Here is a 16,044-nt window from a genome sequence, read left to right on the forward strand (position 1 = left end):
CTGTGTTTCCTCTGGAAGCATAACACTCAGTGCTGGACTCGTCTCCACTAGTGGCCTGGTTTTAGTTCAGGTTCCACTACTTTCTAGCTGTCTAACCTTGGGCAGGTGTCTTAAATCTTAATTTAAGCCTCAGTTTCTACATATGTAAATCAGGCAGTTGTGGACAACAAATAACAGTTGTGAAAACACTTGCTAGGCCTTAAAATATTAAAGTGTAAGTTATTTATCTGGTTAAAAACACAATGTAATTTCTCACCTTCTTCCTAGATGAATTGGGCCTTAGTTATTTGGTCAATGTTTTGTAGTTAAACTAAGTTGCAAAATTCACTAGTTGACTATTCCAAGTGTGGTGAAGGCAAGCCGCTTTTAAATTTAAACCACTGTGGAGGAACACTTAGCTGAGGTTCAAAATACAAAGACATCCAAATAACAGGATTGTTCTGAAAGATCTTTTTTTAAAAAAAGAATTCATCTTTTAAATTACAGTATTACACTAAGGAATATAAGAGTATCTACTGTGAATGATAGTTATTTCTGCAAGATAAAGTTTTTGTGCATTTCTGCATTGTTATCCTTTTTATAATGAGCATACATAATTTTTACAAAAACAGTTGAATTTTAGAAAACCATTGTGTGGCATGTGGCAGTTTAATCTGTCAGGCTGCACATGACTGGTTGGTGACATCACAGCAGCCCAGTCCCTGAGCTGTGGCTAGGGTGGGGTGGAATGACCCTCAGAGTGACATGGCAACTGGATTGGTAATGCAGAAATTGTGATAATTCTAACTCACTTATTCTTTCGTTGTTAACAGTGTGAAACTGTGGAAATGTTATTAATCTAGAAGAGGTTATATCCAGAAGAGATTAGATCCTGGACATTTCTGGGTAAACAATTTGTTGCAACATGTGTTGTTGAGTGTTTGCCAATATCATTTGTTTTTTCATTTGATCTTTTAGTTTTTTGGCTGATGTTAAAATGGTGTATGTATATGCTTTTGAAAGGCCTCTAAATGTTCTTCTTGCTCCATTTAGCTAAGGAAGGATAGGTGATATTAGGCCATTTTATAGACAAAGAAATCAAACCCTCTTTGCCTGAAGTCTTAGAGTTTTCATTTTCCCGTGTATAAGTTAAGAGTTGATACTTGCAATGATCTTTTTCTCATTACAATTATAAATGATAAGCAGAATTACTCGAATATTTTTCTTTTTCTTGTCCCAAGTATGAGGAAAGGAAAAATAACCTAATTTCTCCCAAAATATTTAAAAAATCATAGATCTCTTTTATTTTCAAGGGTTTAGATATTAAAGAAGATTATTTGAAGACTCCTTTTGGAATCAAATAGCATGGATCTCAGCAGTGACTACCATTTCCTCAACCAGATTTTGTGGAGAAGAGTGAGACTCACATTAGTTTGTGGCATTTTTGAAGGAGTGCTGCAGCATGTGGACCCTGACAAGATTGTTGTTCTGAAGAAAGGTCTCATTTTATTTCTCATAATCTCCTGCCTTCTAGGAGACTAATAAGTGTGTTTGGGTGATGAGTCTGGGCTCTCTTAGCAACTGGAAGAGTGGCATTATTCCTATTTTAGGGGAAAGGTGGGAGGAAGATTAGAATGTTATTTTCCCTAACGGAGGCATATGACTGTGCATGCTGGCTTGTCCACCTCTGCACTTCTATTGACATGATAGTGGGAAATTTCAGTATATAGGTTTTTTTAAAATTGTGTACATCTTTTAATTTCTCTCCATATGCACCTTGAAATTAAAAATGAACACCGTATTGGATAGAATTGCTTTTAGCTTCAACAGACAAATTCCAAAGATGGTAAGGGTTTAATTTTTGTCATGCACAAAGAAGCCCAGAGGTAGACTGCTGAGAAATAGTGCAGTGGCTGAAAGATTCCGAGAGAGATAAGGCATCTTGTGCTCCTACTCTGCCACTTCAGTGATCGCCTATTATCCTCACGGTCACAGTGTAGCCCTTACACCTCCCACTTTCAATTCCAGTTCCTTTATGAAGGATATAATTCAGGAACAGCCAGATGGAGGAGATATATAGGGCAAGGTTTGTGGGGACAGGCTCAGAGTTTCTACTGTCTCTAAGCATACCACCCTTTTAGCCTCTTCCATGTGTTCACCTTGAAGCCTCAATGTAGGGTTCTTATTCAGCTAGAATATTGACTTATTAGGGTAGTTGTTTTCCTGGCACAGTAAGTTTCAAGTTCACAATTGAAATGTGTAAGTGACATTTGAGAGATTAGTATTATTGTTAAGCCATATTATTAGTTAAACTTTTGTAGGCTAGGATGGGACTATATCAGGCTTTTGCAATATTAATTCATTTGGTAATCATTTATTGAGTTTTATATCCCAGGTACAGTGCTGGGTACCAGGGATATGGATAAGAATAATATGGTCTCTGTCCTTGAAAAAATTAGACTAGTAAAGAGAAATATCAATAACCTCAGATATGCAGATGACACCACCCTTATGGCAGAAAGTGAAGAGGAACTAAAAAGCCTCTTGATAAAAGTGAAAGTGGAGAGTGAAAAAGTTGGCTTAAAGTTCAACATTCAGAAAACTAAGATCATGGCATCTGGTCCCATCACTTCATGGGAAATAGATGGGGAAACAGTGGAAACAGTGTCAGACTTTATTTTTGGGGGCTCCAAAATCACTGCTGATGGTGATTGCAGCCATGAAATTAAAAGACGCTTACTCCTTGGAAGGAAAGTTATGACCAACCTAGACAGCATATTAAAAAGCAGAGACGTTACTTTGCCAACAAAGGTCCATCTAGTCAAGGCTATGGTTTCTCCAGTAGTCATGTATGGATGTGCGAGTTGGACTGTGAAGAAAGCTGAGGGCCAAAGAATTGGTGCTTTTGAACTGTGGTGTTGGAGAAGACTCTTGAGAGTCCCTTGGACTGCAAGGAGATCCAACCAATCTATCCTAAAGGAGATCAGTCCTGGGTGTTCATTGGAAGGACTGATGCTGAAGCTGAAACTCCAATACTTTGGCCAGCTCATGCGAAGAGTTGACTCATTGGAAAAGACCCTGATGCTGGGAGGGATTGGGGGCAGGAGGAGAAGGGGATGACAGAGGATGAGATGGCTGGATGACATCACCGACTCGATGGACATGAGTTTGGGTGAACTCTGAGAGTTGGTGATGGACAGGGAGGCCTGGTGTGCTGTGATTCATGGGGTCACAAAGAGTCAGACACAACTGAGCGACTGAACTGAACTGAACTGAAGGAGACAGATAAATAAGTAGAAAGATATAATGCAGTGTGATATCCTCTGATAGAAGGACACAGGATACTATGGAAACACAAAGTTTCTAATTTAGATCTGAGACAGTGAGGAAGGCTTCCCAAAGGAGGAATTGATGTCGGAAATGTATTTGGAATTAGATGTAACTTCACAAGAGTTAAATGGTTGGGAAAAGCGGGGAAGGTTGTTTTAAGCCAATGATTCTCAGACTTCATCTATATTTCAGAATCACTTGAAAGAGTTGTTCAAACACAGATTGATGCCTCCCACCCCCTCAAAGAGTTTCTGATTCTTATGGTCTTAAGTGGGGTTCAAGAATTTGTGTTTCCAAGAAGTTTCCAGGTGATGCTGATTCTGTGCTGGGGAACACACTTTGAGAGAACCATTGTTTTAGGAAGAAGTAGCAGCATATGCAAAAGTAGAGAACTGAAAACTTCGTGCATTCAGAAAACGTTAAGTACTTGCCTGAGGTCCAGTGGTGAAGACTCCTCACTTCCACTGCCCAAGACAGGGGTTCTATCTCTGGTCAAAGAACTGAGAATCTTCATGCCTTATAGTGCAGCCAAAAAACCTCAAAAGACAATCTAAGTAAATTTCAGTGTGAGAATATGGTGAGAGATAAGGCTGGAGAAGAGAAATAAGCATGGGGCAGATCAGAAGGACCTCACATGTCATAATATTTGGAACTTCTGAAAGCAAAGAGGAACAATCTGAAATATCTTTTAAATGGGAGTCTATAGATTTTCAAATTACTTGCCTGAAATTTTTAATGCTGTGTCAGTTAGGAACTGTGCTCAGCTGCTAGAAACAGATTTACTTCTAGTGGCCTAAACAAATCAGGTAAAAGAAGGCAGGTATCCCAGAGTTACTGTGACTCTCCCCAAAGTTGTTCTTTATCTTTCTGTAGTACCATCTTCACCATGTGGCTTCAAACCTCAAGGGCATATGGTAGTAGCTGGTAGAGTTAAACACAGGAGGAAGAGGAAAGATAGGGTAGGGGGTTGTTTCTCATCTTAAAGAGATGTCTTGGAAATTTAATAGACACCGCTGTCTGGGGAGAATGAGCACATTGGTAGCCTGAATAAATGGCACCAAGTAGATAATAGTCAGTAAATGCCACATGCTCATTCAACAGAATGTTCAATTCTGATGAAATTTTTGGTATATTTCTTTCTAGTGTTTAATTACATAGTTTTAATGTAGTTGACTTAAGAAATTGGGTATGTCATATATGCATTTTTTTAGTTAACAGTGTAACGTTTTCTTATATTATTTGAAACTTCAGTTTAATGGCTAAACATTTTAAAATGAAAAGCTTAAAAACTTTAAAAAATTTGTAATATAATTATAAATTATAGTAAATTACAATACAATTGTATATTTTATAATTATGAGTTATAATGAATTATAATTATAAAATACATTTTGATATTTGTTATATTTTATAATTATTGTCTTAGGAATAGTTCCTAGAAGTGAAAATACTGGGTGAAAGTTACAGGTATTTTAAATGTTTCTGATGCATGTTTCTAAATAGTTTTTCAAAAGGTTATGTTTTTACTTTGCTACTAGTAATGTGTGAGTGAATTTCAGTAAATAACCTAGCCTTGAGTTTTTAAGAAATGCAAATGTGTATCTTTTCTCAGCATTTGTTAGTATTATAGGCAAAGAGTGATATTTTATTTTGGCATGTTTTAAAAAATATTCCTAAGGAAGTTGAATGTATTTCTTTATACCTATTTACTTAAAGCTATGGTTTTTCCAGTAGTCATGTATGGATGTGTGAGTTGGACCATAAAGAAAGCTGAATGCTGAAGAATTGATGCTTTTGTAGTGTGGTGTTGGAGAGAACTCTTGAGAGTCCCTTGGACTGCAAGGAGATCCAACCAGTCCATCCTAAAGGAAATCAGTCCTGAATATTCATTGGAAGGACTGATGTTGAAGCTGAAACTCCAGTCCTTTGGCCACCTGATGTGAAGAACTGACTCCTTGGAAAAGACCCTGATGCTGGGAAAGATTGAAGGCAGGAGGAGAAGGGCACGACAGAGGATGAGATGGTTGGATGGCATCAGTGACTCGATGAACATGAGTTTGAGCAAGCTCCAGGAGTTGGTGATGGACAGGGAAGCCTGGTGTGCTGCAATCTATGGGGCTGCAAAGAGTTGGACATGACTAAATGAATGAATTGAATGGATTTACTAATTTTATGTACTATTTGGGTAAAGCAGGGAGTGACATCACTATGATAGCAGTGTGAAGGAAACTTTGAAGTAGAGAGAAACAAGAGACAAGGAGAATAGACAGGGAACTATTCAGGCAATCAAGGGACCCAGTAAAGAGGAAGTAATGGGAGTCAGAGCTTAATCGTGTCAAGGAATGGAGAAGACAGATTCTAGAAATGCTTAAGAGAGGGGATTAGTAATTTAGTAATCAATTAGATAGTCAAAGAGCAATGGAAAATGACTCCTACATTTATGACTGAGATTTGACATATAACACTGTTATTGATAGAAATGGGAAGAGGAACAGGTTTGTTGGTTACTGCAAGAAGATAATGATCAGTTTGAAAAATCTTGCAGTAAGTCTGCCATTAGTTGAAAATTCAAGTGGGCCTCAGAGAAATAATCCATATTGGAGAAATGAGGGATTAGGATGACTAGGAAGTGGATATGATCACTCAAGGAGAAGGTAGAAGGATGAAGAACATAACCTTAGGGACTGTCAGTGTGTAAGTGGCAAGCAGTGGTGGTAGAGGCAGCTGAAACCAGAAGGAGCAAATCAGGGAGACGCTGGAATGCTGGTTACAAGATGCATATTAAAATCACTGAGGCCTGGGTTTGAATCCTGACTCTTTTACTAGTAGTGTGACCTTGAGCAAGTTATTCAACCTTTCTGAGCCTCAGATTCCTCCATAATGAAGATAATGAAATGCCTGTCTCATGTTACTGGATAATTAAACATAGGCAATTAATTAGCATGGTGTCTCGCTTAGGTGCTTGGTATGATGACTCTGGATAATTAGTAGGAAAGGAAATAAACACTAAGAATGTCTTGTAAGTCAGGAAAGTAGAGAACAGTATTGTCAAAGGATGCATGAGAGCCAAGTATAAGATAGTAAACTTCCGGGGGATTTTACAAATAGGCAGTTGGTAATCTTTGACCTCAGAATATATTCCAGCTGAGCTATTTAAAATCCTAAAAGATGCTGCTGCTGAAGTGCTGCACTCAATATGTCAGCAAGTTTGGAAAACTTAGCAGTGGCCACAGGACAAGAAAAAGTCAGTTTTCATTCCAATCCCAAAGAAGGGCAGTGCCAAAGGATGTTCAAACTATTGTACAGATGTGCTCATTTTGCACGCTAGTAAGGTTATGCTCAAAATCCTTCAAGCTAGGCTTCAGCAGTACATAAACTGAGAACTTCCACATGTACAGGCTGGGTTTAGAAAAGGCAGAGGAACCAGAGATCAAATTGCCAACATCTGCTGGATCATAGAGGAAGCAAAGGAATTCCAAAAAAAACATCTGCTTCATTGACTATAATAAAGCCTTTGACTGTGTGGGTCACAACAAACTGTGGAAGACACTTACAGATGGAGATATCAGACAACCAATATCAGACCAGTTACCTGTCTTTTGAGAAACCTGCATGCAGATCAAGAAACAACAGTCAGAACTTTACATGGAACAACAGACTGGTTAAAAGTTGGGAAAGGAGTATGACAAGGCTGTATATTGAAACTGTCTATTTAATTTATATGCAGAGTACATCATGTTAAATCCCAGACTGGATGAATTATAAGCTGGAATCAAGATTGCCAGGAGAAATACCAACAACCTCAGATATACAGATAATACCACTCTAATGGCAGAAAGTGAATAGTAACTGAAGAACCTCCTGATGAGGGTGAAAGAGGAGAGTGAAAAAGCTGGCTTAAAACTCAGCCTTCAAAAAACTTAAAATCATGGCATCTGTCCCATCATTTCATGGCAAATAGATAGGGAAAAAGTGGAAGCAGTGACAGATTTTGTTTTCTTAGACTCCAGAATCATTGCAGATGGTGACTGCAGCAATGAAATTAAAAAATACTTTCTCCTTGGAAGGAAAGCTATGACAAACCTAGACAGTCCGTATAGTCCAAGTTATGGTTTTTCCTGTAGTCATGTACAGATGTGAGAATTGGACCATAAGGAAGGCTGAACATCAAAGAATTGATGCTTTTGAATTGTGCTGGAGAAGCCTTTTGGGAGTCTGCAGAGTTTGTACTGCACAGAGATCAAATCAGTCAATCCTAAAGGAAATCAACCCTGAATATCCATTGGAAGGACTGATACTGAAGCTGAAACTCCTGTACTTTGGCCACCTGATTTGAAGAGCTGAGTCACTGGAAAATACCCTGCTGCTGAGGAAGGTTGAAGACAAAAGGAGAAGAGGGCAGCAGAGGATGAGAAGGTTAAATAGTATCACCAACTCAATGGACATGAATTTGAGCAAACTCTGGGAGATAGTGAAGAACAGGAAAGCGTGGTGTGCTACAATCAGCGGGGTTGCAAAGAGACATGGCTTAGTGACTGAACAGCAACAACAGCAAAGAATATATTCAATGGACTAGTGAGAGTGAAACTCCATTGTTTTCAGTTGCTGAGAGATGTGGAGATATACAGATGCTGTGAGCATTTCCATCTAGAAAAAAATGACAGTGTTGTAAACATGACATCTAAACTTCTAAATCCTTTACTTCCTCATGGAAGAGCCTGTAATTGGGCCAGGAGTTGGGCTGTTGTCTCTGAAAATTCATAGATCAGGCATGTAGCATGAAAAGGGTGTGGACTCTAGAAGTAGTCAGATGCCTTAAATTTTTTTCTGGAGTTAGGTGGAATAAAAAAATCAGTAAAAATATAATAAATAGATAGTCTTTAGCCCCAGAAGCCTTAGAATATTCTTGGCAGAAGTTTAAATTTGGTGTATTACTACAGCTCTTTCAGTGAATGATCTTTGATCATTCTGGGGTTCCCTGTGTTCTTTATACTACTTGTTTCAATGTTATAGCTTTGTAATTTAGCTATATTTTAGCTTTGACTCTTTATTCCTTAGGGAAGATAATTTGGTGATTTTTATAAAATTCAGATTTGGGCAATTTTGAGAGGCATCATATTTTCTTACAATTTTAGGGAATATTACTTTTTAATTAATTAAATGAATTGTTTTCTATAACAGTGAAGAATGTAGAGACTGGTCTAAGTGTCCCAGGAGTGAAGATGTTTTTTGGACATGAGATTGTGAATGGTGAGAGCTTCATGTTTCCTACTTGCTGATATCAGGATTTGCAGTAGCAGGAAGCTCACTGCTCTGCCTCATTCCAATATTTGGTGGTGAGGGGGTGGCTCAAGATGTTGTCTTGCATTTATGAACTCTTAAAGTTGGTATTTGAGAAGTGTCCCTTATCTTACTGTTGTAGTAGGTACTGTGAACAGAACTGTCTTAAAGAATTTTAATCATCTTGGTTTTACAATGTGAGGACAGCTGGTTCTCAATATTAGAGGTCAGTTTGCAAGCAGAGTTATCAGTCTGAACAGAGAGGAGTTAATCTTGTTCAACAAGTGATTTTAACACCACACGTTCACAGTACATCCACAGTACATTATTTGAAACCTTGGAGCGAAATGTTTCAGAACCCAAGTCTAGTTCTGGATTTTTGAAAACCTAACAAAGGGTAAGGGGGCTTCCCTGGTGGCTCAGACAGTAAAGACTCCGCCTGGAATGAGAGAGACCCGGGTACGATCCCAACGTAGGGAAGATCTCTTGGGGAAGGAAATGGCAACCCACTCCAGAATTCTTGCCTGAAGAATTCCATGGACATGGGAACCTTGTGGGCTCCTATGGAGCCCATGGGGTTGCAAAAGAGTCAGACACTACTTAGCAACTAAACAATAACAAAGGGTATATACTGGTCAATTACATAACACTTCAAGTGGGTCTGGTCAGCACTCTAATAACACATTTCTGCAGAAAAATGGGTGGATAATCATACTAAGTGGGATAAAATAGGACTATAAGTAGTATGACAGTTCAGGTTTTGCTCCCAAAAGAGTTACACAAAATTTTTGGTTTTCAGACCTTCTGGGGTTTTGCAATTACAGGAAGCGGCCCCACTCTTTATTTCTGCCAGCAAAAACCATTTAGCAAGAATAGATCCAATTATTTGCCTAAAGAAATATAGATACTCATCTGGTCAGTGGGCTTCAGACAAGCCAAATGAAATAAGAGGGAAAAGGTTGCAAACAAGAACTGTTCTTGCTTTCAAGAACACAAAAGCAAAAAGCCCTCCAAGGAAGAGTAAATACCAGTATTGGGTGGAAGGGATTGGGGGAATGGAAGACCTAGGACCTCATAGAACTGTGCATTTCTGATCACTGAGGCAAATACGAGGAAGGAAAAGGACTCCTGTAAATGAGAGATTACTACTTCTTGAAAGATTGTTTTGTGAGCTAAATAGACTTTAGTGAGAGATGAAAATCTCACTAAATTAATGACTGCCAGTCGAGACCTACTTTAAAGCAGACAAGTCCAGCCAGCTTATCTAATTGCACTTTCTCACTCAGTATGCTACTTGAGAACCCCATGAACAGTATGAAAGGCAAAAAGATAGGACACTGAAAGATGAACTCCTCAGATCAGTAGGTGCTCAATATGCTACTGGAGATTAGTAGAGAACTAATGCCAGACCTTATATTTTTTTGGCTCCAAAATCACTGCAGATGGTGAGTGCAGCCATGAAATTAAAAGACGCTTACTCCTTGGAAGGAAAGTTATGACCAACCTAGATAGTACATAGAAAAGCAGAGACATTACCTTGCCAACAAAGGTCTGTCTAGTCAAGGCTATGGTTTTTCCTGTGGTCATGTATGGATGTGAGAGTTGGACTGTGAAGAAAGCTGAGTGCTGAAGAATTGATGCTTTTGAACTGTGGTGCTGGAGAAGACTCTTGAGAGTCCCTTGGACTGCAAGGGGATCGAACCAATCCATTCTGAAGGAGATCAGCTCTGGGATTTCTTTGGAAGGACTGATGCTGAAGCTGAAACTCAAGTACTTTGGCCACTTGATGTGAAGAGTTGACTCATTGGAAAAGACTCTGATGCTGGGAGGGATTGGGGCTAGAAGAGAAGGGGACGACAGAGGATGAGGTGGCTGGATGGGATCACTGACTCGATGGATGCGAGTCTGAGTGAACTCCAGGAGTTGGTGATGGACAGGGAGGCCTGGCGTGCTGCGATTCATGGGGTCGCAGAGAGTCAGACATGACTGAGAGACTGAACTGAACTGAACTCCAGAAAGAATGAAGAGATGGAGCCAAAGCAAAAAGAACACCCAGTTGTGGATGTGACTGGTGATAGACGCAAAGTCCGATGCTGTAAAGAGCAATATTGCATAGGAACTGGAATGTTAGGTCCATGAATCAAGGCAAATTGGAAGTGGTCAAACAGATGGCAAGAGTGAACGTCAACATTTTAGGAATCAGCGAACTAAAATGGACTGGAATGGGTGAATTTAACTCAGATGACTGTTATATCTACTACTGTGGGCAAGAATCCCTTAGAAGAAATGGAATAGCCATCATAGTTAACAGAAGAGTCCGAAATGCAGTATTTGGGTGCAGACTCAAAAACGACAGAATTATTTCTGTTCATTTCCAAGGCAAACCATTCAATATCATAGTAATCCAACTCTATGCCCCAACCAGTAATGCTGAAGAAGCTGACATTGAACAATTCTATGAATACCTACATGATATCCTAGGACTAACACCCAAAAAAGATGTCCTTTGCATTATGGGGGATTGGAAAACAAAAGTAGGAAGTCAAGAAACACCTGGAGTAACAGACAAATTTGGCCTTGGAGTACAAAATGAAGCAGAGCAAAGACTAATAGAGTTTTGCCAAGAGAACACACTGGTCATAGCAAACACTGTCTTCAACACAAGACTGTACACATTGATATCACCAGATAGTCAACACCAAAATCAGATTGATTATATTCTTTGTAGCCAAAGATGGGGAAGCTCTATACAGTCAGCAAAAACAAGACCGGGACCTGACTGTGGCTCAGATCATGAACTCCTTATTGCCAAATTCAGACTTACATTGAAGAAAGTAGGGAAAACCACTAGATCATTCAGGTAAGACCTAAATCAAATCCCTTACGATTATACAGTGGAAGTGACAAATAGATTTAAGGGACTATATCTGATAGACAGAGTACCTGAAGAACTGTGGGTGGAGGTTCGTGACATTGTACAGGAGACAGGGATCAAGACCATCCGCAGGAAAAAAAAAATGAAAAAAAGCAAAATGGCTGGTTGAGGAGGCCTTACAAATAGCTTTGAAAAGAAGAGAAGTGAAAAGCAAAGGAGAAAAGGAAAGATATACCCGTTTAAATGCAGAGTTCTAAAGAATAGCAAGGAGAGATAAGAAAGCCTTCCTCAGTAATCAGTGCAAAGAAAGAGGAAAACAATAGAATGGGAAAGACTAGAGATCTCTTCAAGAAAATTAGAGATACCAAGGAAACATTTCATGCAAAGATGGGCACAATAGAGGACAGGAATGGTATGGACCTAACAGAAGCAGAAGATATTAAGAAGAGGTGACAAGAATACACAGAAGAACTATACAAAAAAGATCTTCATGATCCAGATAATCACGATGGTGTAATCACTCACCTAGAGCCAGACATCCTGGAATGTGAAGTCAAGTGGGCCTTAGGAAGCATCACCACGAACAAAGCTAGTGGAGGTGATATAATTCCAGTTGGGCTATTTCAAATTCTGAAAGATGATGCTGTGAAAGTGCTGCACTCAATATGCCAACAAATTTGGAAAACTCAGCAGTGGCCACAGGACTGGAAAAGGTCAGTTTTCGTTCCAATCCCAAAGAAAGGCAATGCCAAAGAATGCTCAAACTACCGCACAATTGCACTCATCTCACATGCTAGTAAAGTAATGCTCAAAATTCTCCAAGCCAGGCTTCAACAGTATGTGAATCGTGAACTTCCAGATGTTCAAGCTGGATTTAGAAAAGGCAGAGGAACCAGAGATCAAATTGCCAACATCTGCTGGCTCATCAAAAAAGCAAGAGTTCCAGAAAAACACCTATTTCTGCTTTATTGACTATGCCAAAGCCTTTTACTGTGTGGATCACCACAAACTGGAAAATTCTGAAAGAGATGGGCATACCAGACCACCTGATCTGCCTCCTGAGAAATCTGAATGCAGGTCAGGAAGCAACAGTTAGAAGTGGACATAGAATAACAGACTGGTTCCAAATTGGGAAAGCAGTATGTCAAGGCTGTGTATTGTCACCCTGTTTATTTAATTTATATGCGGAGTACATCATGAGAAACACTGGGCCGGAAGAAGCACAAGCTGGAATCAAGATTGCCGGGAGAAATATCAATAACCTCAGATATGCAGATGACACCACCCTTATGGCAGAAAGTGAATAAGAACTAAAGAGCCTCTTGATGAAAGTGAAAGAGGAGAGTGAAAAAGTTGACTTAAAGATCAACATTCAGAAAAACTAAGATCATGGCATCTAGTCCCATCACTTTATGGCAAATAGATGGGGAAACAGTAGAAACAGTGAGAGACTTTATTATTTTGGGCTCCAAAATCACTGCAGATGGTGACTGCAGCCATGAAATTAAGACACTTGCTCCTTGGAAGAAAAACTATGACAAACATAGATAGCATATTAAAAAGCAGGGACATTACTTTGCCAACAAAGGTCCGTCTAGTCAAAGCTATGGTTTTCCCAGTAGTAATATATGGATGTGAGAGTTGACCACCGAAGAATTGATGCTTTTGAACTGTGGTGTTAGAAAAGACTCTTAAGAGTCCCTTGGACTGCAAGGAGATCCAACCAGTCCATCCTAAAGGAAATCAGTCCTGAATATTCATTGGAAGGACTGATGCTGAAGCTGAAACTCCAATACTTTGGCCACCTGATGCAAAGAACTGACTCATTTGAAAAGACCCTGATGCTGGGAAAGATTGAAGGCAGGAGGAGAAGGGCACAACAGAGGATGAGATGGTTGGATGGCATCACCGACTCAATGGACATGAGTTTGAGTAAACTCTGGGAGTTGGTGATGGACAGGGAGGCCTGGCATGCTGCAGTCCATGGGGTCACAAAGAGTTGGACACAACTGAGCAACTGAACCGAACTGAACGCTGCTGAAAACACTTTGTCCCTTGAACACGTTTTCAAAATGCCAGTGATGGTGGTAGTAGTAGAGTGATTCTTAATTGTGTTTTGACTGTTAGACTTTGCAATAGAGCAGAGTTCTGGACTGGAACAAAGCTAGGCTGTAGATGAGTTTGTAAAAATAAATGAAGGAATCACTCCCACCATCTCCTAACTCAGGAGAAGACTGACCACTGACCAGCTTTGGGATCTGTACAGATGGATTCATTTCTTCCTAAATTCATTCTCACGATTTGGACTTCATTCATAATTTTAAGGTCAGAGAATGGTCATCTCCTTCTTTTGTTGCTCTGTAGCTTAGTCAGCCATGGAGGGGTCTCCAAGGTGCTGAAAGCACCTCAAATAAGAACTGTCAAGATGAAGGATAATAATCGACTAATACCTGTTTTCAGTGAATTTTGCTTTCTCTGACCAAAACTCATTACTTTTAGAATGTAGGAAAAAGAGACATTTTGAAACATAGTGACCCCTGAGAAGCTTCTCCCCACACTGAGTAGTACCCAAGTATACTTAATTGAATCTTAGATGCCATCAATGATAAGGTGCATTATTTCTTTTTCCACTCTAAGAAAGAAAAAAGCTGCCAGTTTAATTATCATATGTATTTACTGTAAGTCATATCCAATTTCAGAGCTGTTTAAAATGTGCATCTTAGAATCAATGATATATCAATACATTTCCCTGTATTCCATGAACCATTAGGTTAAAAAAAAGTGGTTTCAGAGTCTCTGTGGAATGTCTCTCTCATATTTCTTTTGTGATTTCCAGTTTACCTTTTGTTACCTTTTATGTTTCTGACCTTTAGTGTACCAGCCTCTGAGTCAGTGTGAATGATTTAAGAGTAAAACCCCAAACAGTACATAGTGTGAGGGAAGATGCATTAGGATGGAAATAAAAAGGAAAGAAAAGATGTCTCTAGAACCAATCTGCTTGACCACAACCATGCCCTGGAACAGAAAGGGTAAAGTGGACATCTAGAGAGGTTCCTAATGCTGCTAAATGACCAAGAAAGCTATGTAGAGATATAAGATTAGGGCTCTTCAGTACTTTGGTTAGTCTTTTCTGCTCTATTTGTTACTGATCAGTGAAGTCCTCTATGGACTAACATTTCATTCCCAATTACTGTCTGTGTTACATAATCAAACTGTGGGTGTGGGTGAGAGAGGAGTGGTAAACTGCTTTCAGGTTGGAAGCCCTGTTGAAATCCATCTGGTTATTTTACAGTGGAACTACTGGATGAAGTGGAACAAGGTGCAGTAAGAGAAAAGGCTTCATCTGTTAGGTATGATGGAATGATTTTCTTAATTATGATGTTACCCAAATATACACATTAGGGTAGGAAACCTTAACTCTAATTCACTAGTTGTGTAGTTCCTAAAATGAAGAAACAGGTAGATGGTATCTGCAAATCAGTGTAAGCAGTGGATGAATGGGTTCTCTATGAAAGGTCCGGAGTCCTTACCACTGATGTGTGTATGGCATTAACAACAAAGAACAAGTTCACCTAAGTGTTGTTTTTTGTAAGTATAGTCTAAATACAGAAAGAACCAAGATGGATACAATAAAAGATGAAGACCGAAATGTACATAAGCCTGCTTCTCCTGCCCCTGAGGTGCCAATAACCTCTCTTCTGAATGACCTCCAGTACAGCCCATCTGGTGAGTACTAGGGCTCTGAATTTTCTAGGCTTTTTTGTGATTCAGAGTTCTTCAGAGTTGGTATAAACCAAAGTCAGAGTTCTATGTGGAACTCTCAGCTAGGACATTGTTTCTAGGGTCCAAATAAAAGATCGTGATTCATTTGTTTTTTTAATATTTGCATGCACACTGTCTGCCAGACACTGGGGATACTAAAGTTTGGTATCTCTACACTCCTTGAGTTATGGTTCATGAAACACACTAAATAAGATAAATTAGTATACTATGTAGTTTGCTTGTGCCACATGTTAAGTAGAAAAAATGAATGAGAAGAAATGTGTGAAGAGGGCGGTTTTACAATTTCGGGGTGTCCAGAAAAGGTCTCAATGAAATGGTGACATTTAAAGTAAAATCTTGAAGGAAGTGAGGGATCAAAATGTATGAATATCGGAGGAACTGGTTTTTAGGCATAAATAATGAATAAATGCAAAGGCCCAAAAGAGGAATATGCCACAATTTGAAGGGACAGTAAGGAAATGAGTATAGCCGGAGTAAGGAGAGCAATTTGGAATGAGGTGGGGTGAGTGGATCATGGAAGATTTTGTTGATCATTAAAAGGACTTGGTTTTTACTCTGCAGTGAGAAGAGAAACCATTGGAAGTTGGTTGGTTGTTTTTTTCATTTCCCTAATGACTAAGGATGTTGAGGATTTTTTAATGTGCTTATTTGACATCTGAACATCTTTGGTGAATGTTTATTCATATCTTGTTTATTTTCTTATTTGATTGTTCTCTTATTATTCAGTGCTGGAAGTTTTTTTTTTTTATATATATTCTGGATACAAGTCTTTTCTCAAATACATGCTTTGCAAATAT

General features: G+C 39.1%; 1 protein-coding gene across 1 annotated transcript in view; it reads left to right on the top strand.

Annotated features, from left to right (window-relative positions):
* The first annotated feature begins 1,236 nt into the window (after window positions 1–1,236).
* EXD1 (exonuclease 3'-5' domain containing 1) overlaps window positions 1,237–16,044 on the top strand; it is a 36,972-nt gene continuing 22,164 nt past the window's right edge. Inside the window, exons 1-4 of the mRNA XM_040226892.1 lie at window positions 1,237–1,477; window positions 8,491–8,559; window positions 14,757–14,814; window positions 15,063–15,190. Of these exons, the coding sequence (XP_040082826.1) occupies window positions 1,345–1,477; window positions 8,491–8,559; window positions 14,757–14,814; window positions 15,063–15,190 (388 nt within the window). The 5' untranslated portion in view covers window positions 1,237–1,344. The remainder of the gene's footprint in view (window positions 1,478–8,490; window positions 8,560–14,756; window positions 14,815–15,062; window positions 15,191–16,044) is intronic.

The sequence above is a fragment of the Oryx dammah genome, unplaced genomic scaffold, assembly GCF_014754425.2.
Source record: "Oryx dammah isolate SB20612 unplaced genomic scaffold, SCBI_Odam_1.1 HiC_scaffold_26, whole genome shotgun sequence".
NCBI classification, from domain to species: Eukaryota; Metazoa; Chordata; class Mammalia; order Artiodactyla; family Bovidae; genus Oryx; species Oryx dammah.